Genomic DNA, 25,585 nt, shown 5'->3' with positions numbered 1-25,585 from the left:
TATATTTCTATACTGATGAAGCTGTGATATAAAAAATAGGTTACGTACAGTATGTTTTGAAACCCTCCTGTCATTCTCTCTGATTGTGTAGTTATACTGATATCTCTGATTGTGTAGTGATACTGATAGGTAAAAAATAGGTTATGTACAGTACGTTTTCAAACCCTCCTGTTATTCTCTCTGTTATTCTGATTGTGTACTGATATTGTTATGTAAATGAAGATTATTCTCTATTTGGTTATATTCTTAATGTATACTGTATCTCATATGAAGGTTACTTATATTTTTGAAAATAAGTGTTCTGCAACATGAAGATTATTCTCTATTTTCTTATATTTAATTTATTATATTTTCCATGATTTTACGAATTATATATATATTTTATGCATCGGTAATATGTGTGGATGTGTTAAAAATGTGTTACCAATGATATTTGTGTTTGGCAAATGTTTTTAATATTTATTTACCATGTTATTAATTACTATATATTTTGATTTGGAAACAAATAAATTATTTTAACTACTTTTATTCATTTAATTGATTTTGTGTACATTAAAATATTTTTATATAGGATGTTTTCTGGAAACAAAAGAAAAGAGATTTTATTAGTTCTTAATTTATTTAAAAGTAATAGTTTACTCCTGTTCCTTGGATATCATGTTTGGTCAGTTGGGCAGTGTCAGATTATATAAATATCAGTATCAGTGTTGGCCAGTTGGGCAGTATATGTTAGTCCTAAACCTTACTGGTGTACTGTTAGAAATCATAGGGTTAAAAAGATTGTATTCTTATTGTCTAGTAGACTGATAATCCTTTATTTTATGATTAAAAATCTGTGTAGGGCTCAGTGCTGCGAGTTATAAGTGATTGTTTTGCTAAGGTAAGATTACTTTTCGCACTTTCAGAATTGTTTCAAATGCTTTATACTGCTTTGTTGTGAAAGTTTGGGATTGATAAAATATTTTAGATATAAGGAATTCCCAGCTAGCTATGAATTATGAACCTGTTAGTAATTGCGTATAGTTCCGGAACTAGATTATGATACCTTACTAGGGCGTGCTTGGCACAATTTATGATACCTTAGTAAGGGGCGCATTATTGACACCTATGAACCAATGATACCGTGCCACCGGGTATTAGTGGCCTAGCGAACTGTGGAATTTAGTTTATGAAATATTGGTTTATGATTTTTGGTTATGAAATTGTGAACAATGGCAAGTCTTGATAGTTTTTGGTCTGTTAGTCGAATTTGTTTTCTTACTGGGCTGTGTAGCTCACGACTTACAAATTTCAGGTTAATGTTATTGGCAAGGCTTTGGAGTTGGATTTGATTGGAGTGGGCTAGAGTCTAATAATAGTGATCATATTTTATTTTCAGTTATTTTAGGAGCTGCGTCTCCATGAAGGATATTAGTTTATGTTTCAGAATTGAGATTTTTGAGAGATTGATTTATGATATTATGTGACTTTCTTTATATTATTTATGGATTAAATGTGGAATTTCTATTATTTGATAGAATGATAATAGTCCGAAAAATCGGGCTGTTACACCACCCATCCAGAAACCTCGAGCAGTTGGAGAATCTTTTTAAGCAATTGATCAGTTACTACTTAAATCATTCTCCTATAGAAGTAGGAGCACATTTTTGAGAGGCCATAACCAAACCATATGTAACTTTCTCGGCATTCAGGTACCTCGTCTCCGCATATTTCAGCATGTGTGAGACGTTGAACACTGGATGTAGATTTTCTCGTGCTCTATGACCAAAATTGCTCTCTATATTTGGTCACATACTCGTAAGTACAATTACAACGTCTCTCATTAAGAGTGAGACCTTGTTCAGATACTTAGTGACCTCTTGATACTGCTTTTCACAGTTAGGCCCTCTCTCGAAATTCTTAGACCCCTGAAGCACTTCGAAAAATGATAGCGCTTTTTTGACCGATTGGAAATGAATCGCCTTAAGGCTGCTAGCCTCCGAGTTAGTTTTTGTATTTCCCTCATCATCTTGATTGATGCCTCCATATCAATTATTGTCTCCACTTTTTCGGGTTTCGCCGCAATGCCCCCGACACTAACCATGTACCCTGAAAACTTTTCACTTTAGACGCGCAATGTACAATTGCTCAAATTGATCTTCACATTATATTTGCGGAGAGTCTTTAAACATTTCTTCATGTCATCAACATGGTCCTTGAACAACGACTCCACAATCATGTCATCTACATAACATTCGATGTTTCTCTACAAATGCCTTGTTCACCATTCTCTGAAAAAGCTGTATTTCTTTTTTTTTTTTTGAAAAAAGAAAACGAGATATATCAAATTACAAGCATAAGCTCAGCTTCAAAAAAGGTAATCCTTAGTTAATCTAAAGATATATTCAAAGACAATAACAAGTGTGATGCAAAAATGTAATTGATTATTCTATAATTTATTTATATATTTTCATAGATTTATATATGTCGTTCTTCTTTAATATTTTAATATATTTTATATGATATATATAAGGGACTCGAAAAATAAGAAGTTGATGCTCAAGTTGTGGGTAAGCTCAAGTTGTGGAGTGTAGTGGATACAAGAAGGGTGTTTCCTACAAAGTTTATAGATGCATGGTAAGACCATCTCCAATCATAATTTTATAAATAAAGCAATTTCATCTTCATTTTCACCTTTTTCACTTTATATCTTTATTCCATCTCCAACCATTACTACATTTTATAAATAAAGCAATTTGTGCTTTATCTTCAAGTTCAACTTCATATATAGAGTAGGATAGTGCACGACTTTATATATAAAGATAGAGTAATTGATGATTGGAGATGGATTACTCTATTTATAAAGTTAAAAAGGAAGAAATATGAAGTTTAGAGTGATGGTTGGAGATGTCCTAAGGCCCTAAGGTTAAAATTTGATCCTTTGTTGCGGGCGGGCCGGAGTTGTATGGTGCAGAGTTCTCGATCAAGATTCATGGCTCTTAAATCAAGCAAGCCAGAGGGTTGGATTTGTTTTGTTAAGTGGTCACATGGTTGGTGATTTTTGTTGATGAGTTTTCTGCAGCCTTGTTCATATATAGGGAAAAAAATAAATCGATAAAAGTATATTATTTATTAGAATTCACAAGTGTGTTTGAAGAATTTGTTGGTGTGTGATTATCGACTAATGAACCTAATTGAGTAATATAAAAGATATATAACAAATATGAGAAAAAGAAACCCAAAAATTAAAGTCGTTCAATGAATATCATAAATGTCTAATACGTGTCTCTTATTTGCGAACAAAAAAATATATATCTAATTTTGTAAAACCCTCCCCCAAGGTCTGTTATAATGCTTGCGAATATCCCCTAAAAGTCACTCACATGGTGATCAATCAAAGTACATCTATAATCTATAAAAAATCAAGGATTTTAAGTTTCACATTTCGTATATCAATCTCAGGATCTAAAACTTAAATTGTGTCCATCATATCATATAATAATAGAGTTTTAACTCCTCTTCTAATTGATTATAACTCCTAAAAATTATATTAAAAATTAGCTACTAATCTAATTATATAAAATGCTTAATTATAGATTAACAATGTAAGAGAAAACACGATACAACTAAACAAATAATTGGTCAAGCAAGACTACTTAATTGTGATAAAAAGTGATTAGATTCAAATTTTAAGTATAAGAGTTTGAGCACGAAGAATAAAAAAAATAAGTGTTATGATTCATTTTATGGACAAAGAAGACTATATCTCCATTTTATATATTCATATTTCAAATAATTCATATATATATATAGGGGCTTACTCCACTAGAAACTAAATTAGCCTAGAAACTAGAAACTAGTATCTGACCAATTTTTTATCACTTATTTTAACTGCAAATATCACTCGTTTGTACATCACAAATCACTATTTCCTATACAAGAAATCTCAGAAATATAGATATATAAATATACATATATACAACATATATCATCATCATCTTCACTCATAACACATTGATGAACTTCCGGGCACCATTATAAACCCATTCCACTGCTACCGCGGTCACCTATACCCACGATTGACCTACCACCGCTTGTCACCATAACTTGCCATTACTAGTGATTATTTACCACCACCACACACCTCATCTCATCATTTTTTTTTACCATCATAGACCTCCTACAACTATAAATGATCATCAATAATCGATAACCACTAGTAAACATAAGTAAACTTTCTCAATTATCAACAATAAAAATCGCTAATTTAACTGCATAAAATAGTGATAAATAGCGTATAAACGAGTGATATTTGTAGTTATAAACAGTGATCGTGGGAGTGGTTTCTAGTTTCTAGAATAACATTAGTTTCTATTTGATCACTTGCCTATATATATATATACATATAGACAAAAGTTATTTGGAGTCCTATATTTTTTGGAGAATTGGAGGCCAAATTCAGACCCTCCATTATGAATTGATCCGACGGTTGGTATTAATAACTGCTTTATATTTTCAATTAATTATTTTATGTTTTATGTCATACAGTAAGGCGCGGGACATTGTGTTGCTGGTTTTGAGCGTGCATTATGCGCAGTTACAACAGCATGAGTATATTGAGGAGTACAGAATTCAACCATGTCCTGCACAAAGTACATATAACAAGATTCAAAATGCAGTACATATAACAAAGTTCAAAAAACTACTGGTAAACAAGAAGGATTAGCACCCAACACTGATACAATTAGCCCGAAAAATATCGCTGAATGTCAATGGGTATCACACAGAAGGACAAAACAAATCATATCATACCCAGATCATACTTAAAAAACCACATGCAGAACAAAAAATCAAGGTAATATACGAGAACCCAAAAGCTCGGTACCTGGACTGTATTTCGACTCGGTCGTCATATGTCCCGCACTAGTTCGCACAGAACAAGTCAATGTGAAGTGAAGGACAAAGAAAGTGCTTTGAAGAAGAAAGGTGGAAGCCGGATTTTGTGGGCGATTGCTCCGTAACGGCGGATTTGCTTCAGAGAATTGTTTGCGGGATTTTGATAACCTCTCAACTCGGAGATACGGAACTGCATAGACCCATTCTCTATTTTCCTTTTTTGTTTGTAAAAAATGTCCAACAATTATTAAAGTGCAGATATATAGTGAACCGTTGGATTTTGTTTCCATCCGATGGCTCTAAGATAGGTCTCCAAATCTCCAAAGAATTCAATCCCTCACAGAACTCCACTCTATATATATATATATGTTCTTAATATTTTAATAATTTATATTCGATATCACATATGATATTATTGTTATAATTGAGCATAAAAGAATCTAAATTTGATAATGACTACATGTGATATATACTCTTTCTTCTAAACTTAAACAAATAAATGGTAATATAGTTGATTTGTATATTATATTTTTTCCAATTGTTGTCCTTGCCAACTGACTAAGCTATCAAATAACTATATTTCAATGTTTCAAGTCAAATAATATAGTACATGAAAAGAAAACACATTATTCTAAAGTTCACGTTAAACAACTGCTCCCTCCGTCCCCTCAATTGTTTACACTGGAGGGGGACACGGAGACCAAGACAATGTATAAAAAATGAGTAAAGTTAGATGAAAAGTGTGTAAAGTGGTGGGACCTATCAATGTTTAATACTCCCTCTGTTTTTTTTTTATATGTCACTTTTGACTTGTGCACGTATATTTAGATGGGTTGACCGGATAGTAAAAATTATTATTTTTGATTAATTATTTTTGTGAATTAAAATTTTGATTACATATTTTTATTCAGAAAAAGAAAATTTCAAAAATAATAATTTTAACTACCCGGTCAAAGCACTTAAAAGTGTGTGCCAAAAAGTCAAACGTCATATATTAAAAAACGGAGGGAGTAATAGATTTGAGATAGTGGGTGTAATAGTAGTTTTTATTGTTAAATATGAGATAGTGGGGGAAGATAGTGGGTGTAATGATGGGAAAAACTTGCTAACATCCCAAAATAGTAACTGTAAAGAATTGAGAGGGACATAGGGAGTATTGTATTATAGTGACTTAAATTTATATATAATGATCATGTTTAGCAATCCCATTATAAGATCTGAAAATTATGTCAAAACATTATGATACAATACTTTGTTTCATGTAAATCTAAATTGTAGAGTAACGATTTTATAACATATTTTCTTATACAATTAATAATGTTAATGATAAAGATTGATTATAAATATTTTGCTAAAAATGATTGACACAAGCCACAAATTATATATATGTAATTCTATTTTCATGTAAGATTTACATGCTAACACTACAAAAAAACAGGACAAAACCGACCGCCAAAAACGGTCGGTTAAAAGAATAAACGGTCGGTTTAAACACTTAAACCGACCGGAGAAGCTGGTCGGTTGTAACCTGGTCGGTTATCAGCTATTGGTCGGGTTTAAAGACGAAAACCGACCGGAATGTCGGTCGGTTTTGCTTATTTAAGAAAGTCGCTACCTGGGCCCTGTAGCAATGCCATCTGGAGCCACGTGGACGCCACAGCCACGTGTAAACTAAAACCGACCGGAGTCGGTCGGTTTTTCATGTTTGACCAAAATATGGTCAATCGATATAAGAATAATATAACCGACCGTATGTGGTCGGTTATAATCTGTTGACCAAAAAAGTCAAATTTGTTGGGGGAACTAAAACCGACCGTCGGTGGTCGGTTAAAATATCTTGACCAAAAAGTCAAAGTTGCTGCAGCTCACTAAAACCGACCGGGGGTGGTCGGTTATAAACGTTTGACCAGAAAAGTCAAACTGAAAACAATGACCTTATAACCGACCGCGTTCGGTCGGTTTCCCATAACCGACCGACAGGACATGGTCGGTTAACGACCAGAACGCTTGCAGGGATTAAAACCGACCGTGTATAACCGACCGATCAGCCAAAGATAACCGACCGAGAAGTAAGCAATCGGTCGGTTTTCTGGCTTTTTTGAATGGTAACCATGGTCGGTTATGTATACGTCGGTCGGTTTTGTCTGTGAATTGAATGGTAAGGACGGTCGGTTTTGTCTTAAGTCGGTCGGTTTTCTGGGTTTTCTATCAAAAAAAAAATAATCCTGCTGTTTCTATATACTGCCATACCTGCTACCAACAATCAACAATATCCAAAATACATAAACCATAACACCATATATAACAACAAAATGTACCATAACTACAATCCCAAACATCAAACTTATAATTGTCTACAAGGGCAAAACACAAGCATTAACCAAATTCCAAATCCAACTTAAACACAATATTCAAAACACAAATATTCAAAAGCCAAACTAATCTAATGTAACATCTGAATCGGAAGCAGCTCCATCCGCAGCGGCAGTAGCACCCGCTCCGGAAGCAGCACTAGCATCCGCTCCCGAAGCAGCACTAGCATCCGCTCCCGAAGCAGCACTAGCATTGGCACCCGCATCAGCACCAGCTTCGGGTCCCCCGCGTTCCTCCTCCGACAGCTCCTCTGGATCAGTATAATCCTTCTCCGCTGCGAGTCTGCGTTCCTTTTCCTAATTGCACATATAATAGACAATGACAACCAATAAGAAAATAAGCATACTCGATCAATACAAGTAGATAACAAATATGAATTCGTACCTCTTCAACCTTCCTTTCCATTTTGAGGAGTATATCCTCGACCATCGACCCCACAATGTGTACCATCTCCCCACCAATCATAGAATTCCATTGAACCCTTGTACTTGGATCGGCAGCTGGATCGGAGGCCTCTAGTGCGGTTTTTGCAAAATTCGCGATCTCTTCTTCAGACATTTGTCGCTGAAATTGAAGGGGGTTCGCACGGACCTCATTGAGCACATTGCGCACGACCGAGAGGTACACATTGTCGGGAATGACGGCTTCTTGTCTCTGACCGGAAGATCCACCGGCTTCGCCTCTTGTTGAATCCCTGTAACGTGAGGCAAGAGTCGGAATAAGTTGACTAGCACGAGCCTCGGGGAATCCAACAAGGTAGTCCTTCTTAGGCTTTTTGCCTTCGGGAACTCCGGTTGCTGACAACCACCATTCCAAGGGCTCGTCTCTATCCCCTGTTTGTGTAACCGACACCGGCCTGCTTTCTAGAATAGAAGCATATCGTGTCTACAGAGAAATGTGCATCAATCAGTACATTAAACAACTTAAAAAGTAAAATGGACATTGAAACTTTAAAAAAAAACCACAAGACAATCATTTAATTACCGCTATGGCCATTGCAGCAGGCGTGGTATACACGGGGTGCTCGGGATCACTTCCAACCCTTGTATGCGTCCGGTTCCATACTTCAAGGCGAGTTGGATTCTTTCCACGTTCCTTCCTTTTCATTTCCTTCCAAAAACAATTTAAATCATCAATATAATATATATGTGAATTAAATCTTAAAAGTGAAATTAAGGTGTGTATGATAATAGATATTTATATATACCTCCTTCACTTTATTAAAAGACCGGGCACCGGCACTATGCAACCGCTCGACGTTCTTGCGGTTCGTAGATCCAACGGATGACCTATGCAAGTGCCCCTCATTCTTTTCCCAATAATTTAATAAATCCTTCCAAAAAAGTTCAGACCAATATCCAGGTCTTAAACTCAATTTTGATATTCCGCTTTCCTTTGATTTTTGCTCAATATTTGTCTTGAGCTCATTCAACGTCCTCTTTATTGTGTTCTTGATATGCTTCTCAATTATATTTTTTGCTTCGGACCGGCTTTGTCCCTTTTGTTGCTTGAAATATAACTACAATTATAATAAAATCAAGATAAATTACATACATATGGTTAGACTATTTACACATAATACAAATAAATAAAAAAGCATGCATACAAATCACGATGTGAGCATAAGAAGAGTAGCTTACATTAAATTCCTCGACTACGTGTTTTAGCCATTCACCATCATGTTCAACAATGTCGGTGAACGTGTAATGTCCAACGGGCCACCTTTCACGAACAATAGCAAGCAAAGTCTTCTTTGCTTGATCATCTTCAATACTACCAAAATGTGAAAAGAGATTATATGTACATATATGTATGTCAACAAAATTTAAACAAGTGCAAGATACATATATATATATACAGATAGATAGATATACATATATATATATATATATAAGTTACTACAAGTAGACTTACTGTCCTCCTGAAATATTGATACGGATTGGTTTCGGAGGGACTTTTCCAAACAAACCGGCTGAATGGGATCGTGGCCTCCTAATTACCCTTCGTCTTGGAACTTCCTCTTCATTCGGATTCTCCCCGCCTTCATCCGAATCAGTTGGCTCATCACGTATAGCCAAGGTGCTAGACTTTCCTTTACCCTTCCGAGTGGAAGTTGTCTCCTTGGCTTTCCCTTTTCCCTTGCCTTTGGTTGTCTCCTTGGCCTTCCCCTTGCCCTTGCCTTTTCTTGCCATTAAGGCAATAATCATCACCACAAGGATGACAAACCACCACAAGGTGCCCTAATCAAACACCATAAACACCATTGGTTAGAATATGAATAAAAAAATAATCGACTTTAAATGGAAACTACAACCCCTTTATGAATCAAAATGCAAACCACAACCCCTTAATTATATCACATAAATTTCATTCACAACCAATTATGCAAGCCACAACACCTTATGAATCGACTCATTTTTGAACATATAAACGCCAAAATGAATGAAACCACAACCCCTTATAAATCAAAATGCCAAAATACAAACCACAACCCCTTAATTATATCACATAAATTTCATTCACAACCAATTATGCAAACCACAACACCTTAATTATATCAAAATGCCAAATGCAAACCACAACCCCTTAATACAAACACAAAACCAAATTCCAAGCCCTCCTTATGAATGTGAGTACAAACTAAAAATTACAAAAATATAAAAACAAATAAAAAACAGAGATTTCCAAACTAACATATACAAATTAACATATACAAACCAAAACGGTCATATACAAACTAAAACTAACATATACAAACTAAAACTAAAACATATACAAACCAAAACTAACATACACAAACTAAAACCTATTGTTTTCATTCTCATGACATAACCGACGACAAGAACTTGCATGTATATTTCCAAACTAACATATACAAATTTTATATACATACAATGCATACATATAAAAGCTTGAAAACTAAACAAATCAAACAAATTGAAGTTCAATAGAGCTCTATACTAACACAAATTTAAGCTCTATACTAACACAAATTAAAAGTTAGGAGAGGGTTTCGGATTCTACCATTGAAGAGGATTTTGGAGAGGGTTTCCGATTCTTGATTCTTGCCGCCATTGCACTTGATTCTTGCCTTGAAAGAGTTAGGAGAGGGTTTGATTCGAGTTTGGAGTTTGAAAGAGTTTGGAGAGGAAAGGGGTGCAGAGTACTGTCGTTCGTGTGAGAATAAAAGAGGAAAGGGGGGCTTTTTTTTGTTTATATACTGACGCACCAAAACCGACCGGCAATCCGGTCGGTTTTGACCTGGAAATCTGTGCAGTACCATCAAACGACGTCGTTTCTGTCGCGCGGGTGTTTTAATTTTTCACGAAAAAATTCATTTTCCGCGTAATTTTTCAAGGTCGGTCGGTTTTACTGTATAGTCGGTCGGTTTTGTGTTTTTGGGAAAATATTTTATTAATTTAATATTTTGTTTATATAAAGTATTATTATAAAAACGTTATAAAAGTGTATTTCGATTCATCGAAATCATCTGAATTTTTGTGTCGACGTTGATGAGATTATTTTATTAACATCCGTACGGTTGGATCGTTTAAATAATAAAACATCAATTTTTGAATAATTAAGAGTGAACGAGATAATTCAAAATAAGACTTCTGGTATATGATTAGTCTTCTGTTTAGGGGATCCATACATATAAGAATATTTTTTAAAAGGTCTAAAAAATTAAAACATCTTAGTCAAGTTTATAATTAACATGTGTGACTTCGTAACGTGAAATTTAGTCGAACCGGGTTTTTTAAAAATATTTTCTTAATTTAAAATTTTATTTATGTATATTTTCACAATAAAAAGGTTATAAAGGTGTATTTCGATTCATCGAAATCATCTGAAATTTTGTCTCAACGTTGATGAGATTATTTTATTAACATCCGTACGGTTGGATCGTTTAAATAATAAAACATCTAATTTTTGAATAATTAAGAGTGAACGAGGTAATTCAAAATAAGACTTCTGGTATATGATTAGTCTTCTGTTTAGGGGATCCGTACATATAAAAATGTTTTTTGAATTGTCTAAAAATTTAAAACATCTTAGTCAAGTTTATAATTAACATGTGTGACTTCGTAACGTGAAAATTAGGCGAACCGGATTTTTTAAAAATATATAGGGAAAGTCGGTCGGTTATATTTGCAATCGGTCGGTTTTCTGCTTTACCGAATGGTAACCGTGGTCGGTTATATTTGCAATCGGTCGGTTTTCTGCTTTACCGAATGGTAACCGTGGTCGGTTATATAGCAGTTCGGTCGGTTTTCTGCGTATTGAATGGTAAAAGCGGTCGGTTATGTGACTAGTCGGTCGGTTTTCTGCGTATTTTAACAAAAAAAACAAGGTTTTGTTGTTTCCTTTCTCTGCCTTTACCTGCGACAAAACCAACAACCATCCAACAAACTAACAAATCAATAATCAATAATTTCATGAAACTAACAAATTAATAATCAATAATTCAACAACATCATAAAATATTCAATTATATTAATCAATTTCATCAAATCCATCATCATAATCATCCTCTTCTTCATCTTTGTCTTCTTCTTCTTCTTCTTCTTCTTCTTCTTCTTCTTCTTCTTCTTCATCATCATCCTCTTCTTCATCTTTGTCTTCTTCTTCTTGTTCATCTTCTTCATGTCGAACGAACGGTAAGGAACCATATTGTGCAAAATCAACAAATATAGAGAATGCACTAGTAGCATTTGATCTATCTTCTTGATAAGCTTCTTCAATATCATTTGATATTTTGATAGATTCGCTTATCGGACGACTTTTAGACTTGACGACCGTAAAATATTTGCCATGTGGATTCAATACACTGGGAGCATAGTAAACCTGGGAAGCTTGACTAGCCAAAATAAAAATCTCATCCGACTTCAATCTTGAAGTAATATCCACGGTCACGACCCTATTTTTATCAATCACAACACCATTTCCGACACTATCAAACCATATACATTTGAATAAATATACATAATTTCCTCCTCGATAAATAAGCTTGACAATTTCCTCCAATTGTCCATAATAATCACTATTGTTATCATGTGAAGTGCCCTTAACAATGACACCGGAACCGGAAGATGTTCTCGTACAAAATTTGTATCCATTGACTTTACAAGTCTCAAATGTCATTACCCGCATAGCCGGTCCCTCAAACAAATATTGAAGAAGAGGTCGGTTTACATCATTTCGTCCAACCTAAAAATATTAAAATTATATTGATGAAATATATTCAAATTTCAAAAGAAATTGAAAAAACAATATATACCTTTTTCAATAACCAATCTTTAAATCGGGTCTTTATGTAACAATCTAATTGTTGAGGTGTTGTCTCCGGACGTTGACTCATAACACGATCTGTAAACCGCCTGAAATAAATTATAATAAATAAATTAAAATAAATTATCAATAAATTATAATAAATTAAAATGAATTTAAATAAATTTAAATAAACCTAAAAAATTATAAATGATACCTTAGATAAGGTTGAATTTCTGGAGAGTTTAGAAGTACATATTCTTCTGCTAACTTTCGCTCTTTATCGGTCAAATAACGACTTCCCTCTTTACCAAGACATTCAATTGGATATTCAAAAACTTCTAATTTTTCGGAGCCATCACCATCAAAACGAGCTTCATTGCGACGTATTTTATTATGAATTGAGTCCGTGGCAAAGTAGAAGGAACAAAAATTAAGAATCTCCTCTTCCATATAACGTTCGGCAATTGAACCCTCGACTCGCGCTTTATTACCAACCTTTTGTTTAAATTTCCCTAATAACCGTTCAATTGGATACATCCAATGCCAATAAGCGGGTCCCGCTAGTCTAATTTCTTCTGCTAAATGTATTACCAAATGCTCCATCGAATCAAACCAAGTCTGAGGAAAAATTGTTTCCAATAAACACAAAGCTCTAATAACCGATTTCGTCATTAGATCCAAGTCGGATCTCGTAATCACAGATGAACATAATTCTTGAAAAAAATTGGAAATCATTGTCAAGGCATCCACAATTGGTCCCGGTAGAAGCTCGCGAATTGATAGAGGCAACAATTTTTGAAGGAAAATATGACAATCATGCGATTTAAATCCAAAAAACTTACACTCCTTAGCATTGCAACAACGAGATATATTTGAGACATAACCGTCTGGAAGTTTCAACGACTCAATCCACTGACATAGAAGTTTGAGTTGTTTTCTACTAAGAGAGTACGGAGCTTTTGGTTTTTTGCCATTTTCATCAATCCACAAATGAGGCAACACACCGAAGTGTTTGCAATCCGACCTTGCCTTGTGGTGATCTTTTGACTTCTTGCCCCCAACAATGGTAAAAAATATGTTCTCAAACACATTTTTTTCGGTATGCATGATATCAATGGAATGTCGCAAACTATGTGAAGACCAATAAGGGAGATCATAGAACATCGGGGCATGAGTCCAATGATGCTCAACCCCATATCCATCACTTCTTTTCTTTTTGTTAGTCTTTCCGGGTGGTGGAAAGTCTATGCTATCAATCCAAGTTTTAACTTCCTCCCCGGATAAGCGTCCACGCCACAACCTTTTTTCCGAATGGTCAAACAAGCTACTCTTCTTACGCAATGGATCATTAGGTTCAAGAAAAATTCGGTTAGTGCCATGAAAAGAACATTTCCCAGAATGTTTTAACTGAAACCCCTGCACACTTCCCAAACACACTGGACATGCAAGCTTTCCTTTCCCCGACCAACCACTTACCATACTCATGGCAGGAAAATCACTGATTGTCCACATAAGAGCCGCTCTCATGGTAAAATTTTGTTTTAGAGATTGGTCATATGTTTGCACTCCGGTATACCATAATGTCTTCAATTCATCAATGAGAGGTCTAAGATATATATTAATATTTTTCCCAATACTCTCCGGACCCGGTATAATATCCGTCAAAAACATATACGGTCTCTTCATACACATGGACGGCGGAAGATTATACACAACAATTACCACGGGCCATACACTATATGTTTTGTTACCCGTATTCCCAAACGGGTTGAAACCATCGGTCGCAAAACCAAGTCTTACATTACGAATTTCTTGAGCAAATGATGGATATCGGAGGTCAAAATTCTTCCATTCGTCTCCATCCGCAGGGTGAGAAATTTCTTTTTCATTGACCTCTCGATTTTTGTAATACCTCATGTGGTTGGATGTATGTGCCGACATATATAAGCGTTGCAGTCGGGGAATCAAAGGAAAATGTCTTAAAATCTTTCTCGGAATTTTCTTACCATTTTTCCTTGATTTATCCAAATATCGATTACAACTACATATATCACACACAATTTTATCTTTGTCATCTCCATAAAATAGCATACAATCATTCTCGCACACATCAATTTTTTCATATTCCACCCTTAAACTTTTCATAACCTTTTTCATCTCATAATAAGACTCGGGTAATGTGTGCTTTTTTGGTAACACGTCCATAATGATCTTAATCAAACTGTTGAAGGCTTTGTCACTACAATTAGACGCATTTTTGAACTCCAACAATTTTGCGGTAAAACTTAATCTTGTAAATTTTGTGCAACCGGGATAAATAGGAGCACCATTTTCAACAATCGCCTTATAAAATTCTTTAGCACTATCATTAGGAGCTTCTTCAACATTAGTAGTACCCGTGGTATCATAAAATTCATGATTCGAACCGGCAAAATCATGTAACATGGAGTTGATATCAACATGATCATCTACTACCCTACGACATTCTCGCGTTTCACATGATTTTCGCTTTTTATTTTTTTGCGAAACCTCTCCGTGCGAAGTCCATACCGTATAACTCTCCATCATACCCTCGGATATCAAATGAAACCGAACATCATCTACCCCTAACCAATTCAAATTTTTACAAAGCTTGCAAGGACATTTCATCATACCTCCCTCCATTTTCAAGCTTGCAAAATTCAAAAATTCCTCTACACCTTCCCTATATTCTAAATTAAGAGTAATTTTATCTCGTTGCAACCGGTTACTAATCCAACTTCGATCAAGATTTGTCATCTACATAAATATATATACACACCACGCACGTATGTATTAACATAACATAAAACATATACACATTACAAATTATCCAAGAAATTTATATAAACAACATTCATACAAATTATTCTCAACAAAATAAATAAAAATCACAATGTGATCATAATTAAGAAGAGTAGCTTACTTTGTTTTTGATAATTGATTCCTTCCTTTCTTGTTCTTCTTTTTCTTCTTCTCCTTCTTTTTCTTCTTCTCCTTCTTCTTCTTTTGATATTTGATAATTTCCAAGCTTTGTTGTATAATGAAAGTGGAGAGTAGTTTTTAACTTTTTAGCTCACACAAAACCGACCGACTATCAAAAATAAACGGTCGGTTATGTCTATTTAAACAAAACGATGTCGTATCACTGCTAAAACGCACCTACCCGCCGTTTTTTAAATAATAAAATATACAATGGGGGTCAAAACCGACCACCGGGTGGTCGGTTATGTTGCAAAATAAAACGAACGTCCGTTTCTGGTCGGTTAACGAGCAGAACGCTACTTTCCCAGCATTTAAAACCGACCATATTAAACCGACCGCCCAAAAGCGACCACCAATTCGGTCGGTTTTATTTTGCACAAACGACGTCGTCTTAGCACTTAGCCAAAATAAATCAAGAAATATTAAAAATAAAATAATCAAAACCGACCGAGGTCGGTCGGTTTTATAGTATGCAAACGACGTCGTTCTTCGGTGCCGTAGAGCATTCTCAAGACTTAGCCAAATAAATCGATAAATAAAACTAATAAGAACAAAACCGACCACCATATCGGTCGGTTTTCTGCACTTGATTATGCTATAAACGGTCGGTTATGACCCAATCGGTCGGTTTACTGAGTTACGGCAATGGTAACCTCGGTCGGTTATGACTTTAGTCGGTCGGTTTTGTCGCTTAAATTTTTAAAAAAAATAATTTGACGGAACTGGTTTTATATCAGAAAACTCATAACAAACGCAACCATTTATTCACAAGTCGTCTGATAAAAACCAGTCCCGTCATTGATAACTCCCTAAAAAATTGTTTAATCTTCAAAATATTTCAAATTAAAATTTATGCGAACAACAAATTAAACTCACACGCTTTATAAAATCAAACTCAAAAAAATATATCAAAATCAAATCAAACTCAAAATCAAATAAAATAGATGAGTAAATCAAATTCAAAGTCCAAAATCAAATAAAATTAATCTTAATAATATTTAAATTTCAAAATCCTATCAAATTCCTAAGCAATCAAGGGGTATGAATATTGGGAGTGTAACTCATAGAATTCAATACAAGGTAATGGAAGGGTGACTCTTGGGATTGTAACACTAATACAATTCAATGTAGAGACTTTTTAGTTGCTTAACACTTGTGCTATAAAAAGGGCTCTAATCTACCACAAATTAACTACAACTACTACAATCACAATCAAAATTACAATGGCAGTCACAATCAACTACAACAACAACACCGTCACAATCGATGGAGTCTCCTATGGCATTCTCGACATCCCCGATGACATTTGGGTGGAAATGGATTGGGATTATAGAATCCCAATCATGTTCATGCAAATGGATCACTATCTCGAACAGGAGCGGTTAGAGGAAGAAAGGCGGGCAGCGCTACGCAAGCAAGAGTGGTTGATTCGCTTCGCGGGGATGATGACCGCGAAGTTGAAGCAACAAAAGAAGGACGAGGACAAGGAGGACAAGGCGGGCAAAGGCAAAGGCAAGGCGGGCCCTTCGGGGATTTGAAGTTGTTACAGTTGTTTTCAAGTGTTTTATTATGAATTTTATTTAAGTATTTATAAATATATATGTTTATGGGTGTTCTTATAAATTATGAATATGAATGAAATGATTATATATTTTGCTTCAAAAACGGACTCCTTCTTCATTATCATGCATTCATGCTTACAAACTCGACTAAAAATCGAATTCAAAGAACATTCACAATTAAAGAGAAACTAAAAATCAAAATCAAAATCAAACTCAAATTCAAAATCAAACTCAAATTCAAAATCATATACATAAAGAAACATATATATACATACATACAAAAACACATATATATATACATACACAAAATGCTAAAGAGAAACTGAGGGAGAGATCGATATACCTTTCAATTGAGATTGAACCCTAATTGAGATTGATATCCAAAATCCAATCGAGACCGAACGGAGTTTAAAATCCATATTCTTCATGTGCATAGAGATTAGTTGGCAGAGACACAGAGAGAGGGGAGTAGAGAGAGATTTTTGGGAAGAGAAGAGGAAGAAAATAAGTTGGGGAAAAAGAAAGATAGACTGGTGGGGGAGAATCATATTAATCAAAATTACGAGTTAAAACCGACCGGTGCCGGTCGGTTATGATATTTATACAAAAACGGCGTCGTAACCCCTTCCCTGACGAGTTTATGTTATCCATTTTCCACATAAATAAAAAAAATTATATGAATATATAAGGATAAAACCGACCGCTGGCGGTCGGTTTTCGTTTTCGCGATCACACGTCGTCGTTTAAACTCATAGTTTATTTAAAAATCAATTAAATTCTTTAAAAACACATAACCGACCGATGCTGTGGTCGGTTAAGCATTGTACACGTCAGCCGTAAACCCGACCACTGTTGTCCCGGTCGGTTATAAAATGCCTGGCCTTGCCAGCAAGGCAAAACGACGTCGCTCTGCGACGTAACCGACCGATTTAGTCCGGTCGGTTTTAAATCGACGCTTTTTTTTGGCGGTCGGTTTTATCCGGTCGGTTTTGTCCTGTTTTTTTGTAGTGTAATTATGGTTGGATATTTAACAAGACAACTTAATATGGTGAATTTTAGACACAGTGGTAGAGTTGGTTTTAGCAGCATACAGTAATATATATACATAATATTTCTTTGCCGATATATATTAGATCTCATGTTTCACATGAATTGTGGAGAATTATTTCTATTTATGTTATCTTTAGTATGATCTCCATTCATCTAATTATATAGCATTACTAACGGGTGCAATGCACATTTTCATCTATATTATATTAAACTAATGAAATTCTAACGCAAATAATAAATTATAATTTGAGTTAAATTTAAATGTAAATAATAGATTTGTAATTATAATTGATCGATGCGCTCAATTTAGAACCATTCCTTAAAACAGAATCTTAGAATCACTAGGGGTGCGGATTTTCTTGATAAAATGTCGCAGAGTTGATTTGAATTCTTTAGGATTTAAGTACAATGTTTCAAAATTTCATGAATTTTGACGGGATTTCAAAAATCTTAAAATACACTCAACAATCTCACAAAATTCATCATTTTATGAAGTTCAAAAAAATTCATCACCGTTTGAATAAGACGGGTTTTAACAGATTTTAAACAATCCCAATTGAATATCAACGGATAATTAAGCATAACTTAAAATCCTAATTGAATACCATAATATTTTATAGCAATATTTAAGATCCTAATTGAATATCCGAGGATTTTGATACATATACGAAATCCAACTTGAATATACTCCGATTTCATATGAACAGTTTGATTATATTTTTTCTTACAAATTTTATTTTTATAATAGTTTCTTATATCATATATTTTAAAATAGATAACGCTAGAGCTAATTTTTTTTACATGATTTGTGTTTGTGTAAGAGTAAAATACGTTAAAGTTAAAATCAAGAAGATTTATGTAATGATTTATGTTTGTTTTCAAGTAGAATACGTTATAACTAAGAAAAAATATTGTTTATCTTTTTCGTGCCTGTATAGGAGTAAAATACGTTATAGTTAGAGTTAAAAAAGAGTTATATGATTATTTTGAAGTAGAATAGGTTATAACTAAGAAAAATATATTGTTTAATGATTCTAAAAAAAATAGATAAAGGGGTAATTTGGGAATGACAAAAAAAAATGTGATGAAAACAAATCAAATTTTAGGAGGTGTATTTAACTAAATTGTATTTAATCAATGAAGTTTAATGAATTGTTTCTAATTTTGATTTTATGATGATTTTCTTGATAAAATATCATAGAGTCGATATAAATTCTTTAAGATTTAAGCACTTCCAAATCTCATGAATTTTGATGGGATTTCAAAATCTTAAAAATACACTCAACAATCTCATAAAATCGATCATTTTATGAAGTCCAAAAAAACCATGAGCATTTAAATACGACAAGTTTTAGCCGATTTTAAACAATCTCAATTGAATACCGCATAATTCAAAATCCTTATCGAATATCACAATATTTTGTAGTTTAATTTAAAAGTCTAATTGAATACCCGAGGAATCTGATACGTTTTCAAAATCCAACTTGAATATACTCGGATTTGATAAATAAAAAAGAATTTTTTAAAATCTTAATTGAATAGACATATTATACCCATTATAGTACATGAGAGATACTATAGAAGAACAAATATATTGCTAATTACTGGTTGCTTCTTGTTCTGGTTGCTTCTTGTTCTCTGGTAGTAAAGCGATGGAAATCCTTGTGACCGATACAAGCTTCGCTGGGTTGAAAAAATTAATGGACACATTCACAGTTAATGTAAAAAGGGCGGAGCGAAGGGAATTGAATGTGTCCTTGATTCAGCCTACTACTACTGCAACATCAACGTATGAAAAAGTTCAGAGTGTGGCTGTAAGGATTGAATTGAGTAATGGGTGTGTTGGGTGGGGTGAGGCTCCTATTCTTCGTCCTTTAACTGCCGAGGATCCCGCCCTGGCAATGGAAAAGGTGGCAGAGGCATGTGAGTTTCTGAACACGAGTCCTGCTATGACCTTGGGCTTATTGGTGGGCGAGATTGCTGGGATTCTTCATGGTTTTGAATTTGCCGCGGTAAGTTGTATGGTCGAGGTTCATTTATATATCGGTATAAGTAAATAATATTTTCAAACCTTGGTCATTGTCTAAATCAATTCACTTTCGATGTCAGTCTTAGGATTTTGCTCTTATTATAAAATTGTTTCCTTTGCAATTAAAGGCTAGGGCAGGGGTTGAGATGGCTCTGATTGATGCAGTTGCACACAGCATTGGCACACCTTTGTGGAGACTGTTCGGTGGAGTTTCCAACACAGTAACTACAGCCGTAACGGTTGGGTTCTTTTCCTCTGGAATGTTCTTTATATATTTATAATTACTAGTCCTCTCTTCTCAGACTAACTTATGCTCTGGTGTGGCTGAACACATCTTCCTAGCTATAATCTGTTGAGGACCTTGTTTTATTAACTATAGGCCAAATTATATGTTATAATCATACCAAGGTCTTCATAGAATATTTGTTGAAAACATGTATGGGCGTTATACCAAAACTTTGATAATATAAGATGTAAACACAACTTGTATACTAATGTAACAGGCAGTTATAATACTTATAATTTTGTTACACACGGCTTCAGCCTTCTTTTTCTCTCTCAAGAGCTTCAGCTCTTCTAATTCTCACTCACAACTGCTGTTGTAGTTTTTTCTCAGTGTAGTTCTCTGTGACACACACATGCAGTACTTAGGCTACAGCCTTTCCTTTTGAGCTCCAGCTCCTTTTCTATATGCTATCTTATTCACTCTACTGCTGTTCTCTACTAAGATGGATAGCCTTATTTATAGGCTTTAAGTTTACATTCCTCCATCACCGCATACCTCACATTTTTTAAGCTTATACATATTAATAGCCTACCCTATTTTAAGGACATTATTACAACCTGCAGCCTGTTATTTTTGACCATGAGAAACTACCATGTTTTCTTCTTTTCTCATGCACAACCACCTTTTATTCAGCTGTTAATTTCTGCAACATTGTCTGCGTACCCACACACACAGTGAGCTTTGTTGGAAAATCAATCTAAACTTGTTTATTGTTTTAAAGTTTTATCTTGCTTAGTTTTGTTATCAGTTAGGTGGTGCACTATTGAATTAGTTGCTGCATCTTTTATCTAGATGTGGAAGTAGGGAGTAGTTTTAGTGTTGGAAATTAGTCTAAACTTGTTTTTAAAATATTATTAAGCAGTATTGTAGTGTCATAGAGCAGTGGACGGTTTCCAGCAGTTGTTTGCGTTGTGGAGTGTTTGTAGGATGCAGTTAGTAGTTCCTAGTTTATAAGCATGATCTCTGATGTAGCTGATATATATTTCAGCATGTAAATGTCTCGTTGAGTAGCAATAAGAGAAAACTAGTTTCCCCAGTATATTCACTCTTCTCCTAATATTTTATAAACTTTCATGCTTCACTTGGTATCAAAGCCTGGTGTTCAGGTTTTGTATGCCTAAATATCAACCCAAACACACAAACATAACCATGGAAATAACCAAGACAAAAGAAGGCTCTGTGGGTTTAAGCTATCCAATGCTAACGAAAAGTAACTATACAACATGGTCCCTGAAAATGAAGGTTTTCATGAAGGCGCATGGTGTTTGGGTTGCGATCGAAGGAGACCCAAAGATTGTTGTTGATGAGAGGACCGGTACAGATAGCTCTTGCAGCTATATATCAAGGCGTGCCAGAAGACGTATTGCTGACTATTGCAGTGAAAGAAACCGCAAAGGAGGCTTGGGAAGCCATTAAAACGACGAGTGTAGGAGCCGAACGAGTGGAGGCTAAGGTATCAACGTTAAAGGGAGAGTTTGAGTCTCTTACCATGAAGGAGACAGATAGAATCGATGATAGCAACCAACGTACGGGTTCTTGGACAAGTGATGGAGGAGTCAAGCCATGTGAGGAAGATCCTACGTGCAATCCCTCGTAAATTTCTTCATATAGCTTCAAATATTGAACAGTTCGGAGACATGAAAACTATGACGGTTGAAAACTTAGTGGGTCGTCTTAATGCTCATGAGGAGAGGTTAAACGGCAAGTCTGAGAGCGCAGACAAACAACAACTTCTCTTGGCATCTCAGAATCAAAGAACCAGAGGTGGTTATTTCCGTGACAAGAGTAAGATCAGGTGCTACAACTGTGACGACCCGGATTTTTAGAAATTACTTTATTATTTTTATTCATGAATATTCGAGGAAAATGAGAAATAAAATTCAATATTTTATTCTAGTTTGATAATTTTCAAAAAAATGTTTGTTTAAATAATTTTCCTAGTCATTGGGGTTATGGAGAAATATCTGTTGATCGTGCAATTATCTGTTACGAGATTTAATTCAATTATCTGTTTGCGATTATGTCTCTGTATGCGTTTATTTCTTCTATTGATAGTATTATATTATTTTATTAAACTTTGTTATCCTCCTAAATAGATTTTTATTTTTATAAAAATACAAAAATAATTTGAAAATTTATTTAATTATTTTTTATAAGTTATCTCTGTAAATTATTAATTAATTAATTAATTAAAAAATGAGTACTAGTTAAGCAAGTGAGTCCGCGATTTAAATGATACGCGGCAAAGTGTAAGGACCACGTATCCGTCCCGTTGCTTTCTTCTTTTCCCTTTCTTTTCGTTCCCCAGTGTTCTCACAATCCTCTCGCTCCAAATCTCTCACCCTTTCCCGTGCCTTTCTACTCCGTTTCTCCACCAAATCCGGTTGCATCTCCTTTTGTTTCTTCTTCCCCACCGATGCTCCCTCTATCTTCTGTTCTTCTCTGCTTTTGCAACCAATGGCTGCCGTTTTCTTATCCATGCCGCCACTGTTTTTCCGGTCAGCCACAATCGAGCTCCAACCGCCGCTGTTCTTCACGTTTTCCGGCGAATTCACTTCCCGTCTACTTGCTATTGTAATCAGTGGGTATAAATGCATCCTTCTTATAAATCAGTTTATATGTGTTGTGTTAATTGTGTATTGATTTGATTTCTCTAAAGATTAATTTAGTATTTACGTGATTAAGAGGAAATTGGGTGGTATTGGCATGATTCGAATCATACTCTTGTATATGGTTGTGTGTATGTGTTCATATGAATTAGGGGTTTAATTGGATTCTAAATTTGGACATCTGTTGGGAAGAGATTGTTATGTAATGTGTGTTATATTGAATTGAATAAATTAGTAAAGGTGTGGTTGATATGAAATTGTTTCACTTGAAGTCGAGTTTTGCAGCAGCACTGCCTCTGTTTGGAGCCCTATTTCGAACAGCTTAACATCATGACTAAGCCGTGATTTTATTAGATTTATGTTCTTGTCAGAGTCTACTTTATTTGCGCGAAAGAATCGAATCGATTCGATTAGCGAGCTAGGAGATATGATAGTTTTCGTATGGTATGCGCAGAGTACAAAACTGCTTTGCTTTTCGACTTTCTAAACTAGAGTTTAATTACTTAAACTTTGATTTTTAAGCCAAAACTTATTTTGTAGCTACTCAGGGAGTTTAGGGAGGTCTTATAAAAATTTCAAATGAAAAACTTGTATTTTTGATTTATTAAAATTGTTTGAACGTAGGTAGCGCAAACTTGTGAAAAATTCTGTTTTGATGTCACAAAGAGAATTGTTTTTGCAAGTTTAAATCTATGAGTTGGGTTGAAATTTTTGTGGCCTCTGCGTATAAGATTTATAAAGATCTCTGAGAAATATTTTGTTAAAAAGGTTGAATTATTGACTTATGATTTAGCATATGATTTCAAAGTTTGCGAATTATTTAAATTCTGTCAATGAGTAATGGTTGATTTTATTTGATTGGTTTATTGAGTCGGATTGAGTTGATTACTTGTTAAATAGTATGGGAATACAGGTGGATAGTCCGATAAATAGAGGAGATGCTGCCGAATTTTCATTAGAAATTATATATGTTTTACTTGTTAAAGGATATTAAATAGTTAAAAATAAGGCGACATGGTTGATTGAAAGGTGTTATTTGTTAACTTATCAATATTGACTTTTAATAGTTATAAGAGTTAATTTTTCAACTATATGCTATGTGTTAAATTGACTATGTGGTATGTATATGCGAAGGGTAGATATATATAGGTCTTTATGCTTTCAGAGTTGGTTAATCCGTCTGATCCGAGGACTGGAATACTATTTTACTATCGTATAGAATTGAACGAGGCGTTTATCGAGTCATTGATCGAGAAAGGATTGAAATCGGTATTCAGAAATAGCCAAGTGGTGTTGCAAGTTGAATTAGGGCGAAGATTTTCTATAGATAGAATCTTTTCAGAAGCTGGCATAAAGGATGACATGGCGGTATAAAATGTTATTAGAAACCTAAGTTAGACACCGGAGTTAAGGCAAGTGCTTCTGTTCTCCTCTTGTATTTAAAAGCCAGTACTTCTATCTTTCTCTTGCAATTGACAACAAGTATTCCTATTCAACTTCTTTATTTAAAAGCAAGTGCACTTTCCTTAAAACTTTTACTTATTGCAAATGCTTGACTTAAGTATTATTTTGGTTTGAGAGGTTGACTTACCAAATTGATACACATGGTTTCAAAATCTTCATAATTGATTTTCATAACTCGGTTTAGTTTCTCTGGCTGTAAGGCTTATCTGTCATAAGTATACGGGTCGTTTGGTTGGGGCTTCTCTGGTATGAGGTATGGGTTTTGTTCATTCGAAACCTATACCTGGTGTTTGGTTGAAAATTTTCTTTTATCAACCCCATTCCTCAAACCCACAAGGTATGAGATTTTCATACCCAAGGGGGGAGGTGGGTATGAAACATGGGTTTCTGGAATCAAATTCTTTTTCTTTTATTTCATTACTGTTTATATCATTTTATGTAAATTATTAATACAAAATGAAATTAATGACTCAAAAAATGTATACAAATATTAATTTAATGATATTATAAAATAATTACAACTAATAACTAATAAATATTATAATTCCATCATATTTATTCCACCACTCAACCAAACACCTGATATCAAAAATGATACCTCAAACCCATACCATCTCAACCCGATTCCTAAATCCAACCCATACCTCCTCTCCAACCAAACAACCCCATACTTCTGATGGAATAAACCTTTTCTTGAAAATGTAATCTGAACCTGGAAGCAAAAACTCAGATATAATTGGAGTTGTGTAAGAGGTCCGTTATTCGGTAACGGCCCATCTTGTTTTGTTTGCATAAGAGGCCCACGGCCCAGCCTATTTGTTTACGTAAGAGGTCCATTGTAAGGCAATGGCCCAACATTATATGGAGACCTAGCTTAGTCTTCAGTTTCGGAACATGTTATTTTAGGGCAATGCATAACCATTGTCCAGGTTATCAGTGGACTGATCATCTATGATAACCCATTTAACGTCCAATATATCTGATTGATTTGAAATAAGTTGCATTTCTGAAATGATTATGATTTCAAGATTCAAGCATGGTTTTGTTTGTATATTTCTAGTCC

General features: G+C 34.6%; 2 protein-coding genes across 3 annotated transcripts in view; one reads left to right on the top strand and one right to left on the bottom strand.

Moving 5' to 3' along the window:
• The first annotated feature begins 2,490 nt into the window (after window positions 1–2,490).
• LOC108214010 (L-Ala-D/L-amino acid epimerase) overlaps window positions 2,491–25,585 on the top strand; it is a 33,026-nt gene continuing 9,931 nt past the window's right edge. The window contains exons 1-3 of one of the 2 annotated variants that reach the window (XM_064089258.1): window positions 2,491–2,616; window positions 19,780–20,146; window positions 20,292–20,402. In XM_064089258.1, coding sequence (XP_063945328.1) covers window positions 19,787–20,146; window positions 20,292–20,402 — 471 coding nt within the window. In that variant the 5' untranslated portion in view covers window positions 2,491–2,616; window positions 19,780–19,786. The remainder of the gene's footprint in view (window positions 2,617–19,779; window positions 20,147–20,291; window positions 20,403–25,585) is intronic. The other variant, XM_064089257.1, reaches the window with a different exon arrangement.
• Window positions 7,212–9,466, bottom strand: LOC108214012 (uncharacterized). The gene is made up of 6 exons (XM_064089254.1): window positions 9,163–9,466; window positions 8,889–9,021; window positions 8,456–8,767; window positions 8,233–8,358; window positions 7,633–8,133; window positions 7,212–7,544 (listed from the first exon to the last, which is right to left on the bottom strand). Exons 1-6 carry the CDS (start codon window positions 9,453–9,455, stop codon window positions 7,314–7,316), a joined length of 1,596 nt encoding a protein of 531 aa, XP_063945324.1. The 5' UTR covers window positions 9,456–9,466; the 3' UTR covers window positions 7,212–7,313.

The sequence above is a fragment of the Daucus carota genome, chromosome 3 (assembly GCF_001625215.2).
Source record: "Daucus carota subsp. sativus chromosome 3, DH1 v3.0, whole genome shotgun sequence".
NCBI classification, from domain to species: domain Eukaryota; kingdom Viridiplantae; phylum Streptophyta; class Magnoliopsida; order Apiales; family Apiaceae; genus Daucus; species Daucus carota.
The sequence above is the reverse complement of the archived record's forward strand: the minus strand, read 5'-3'. Positions and strand labels throughout refer to the sequence as shown.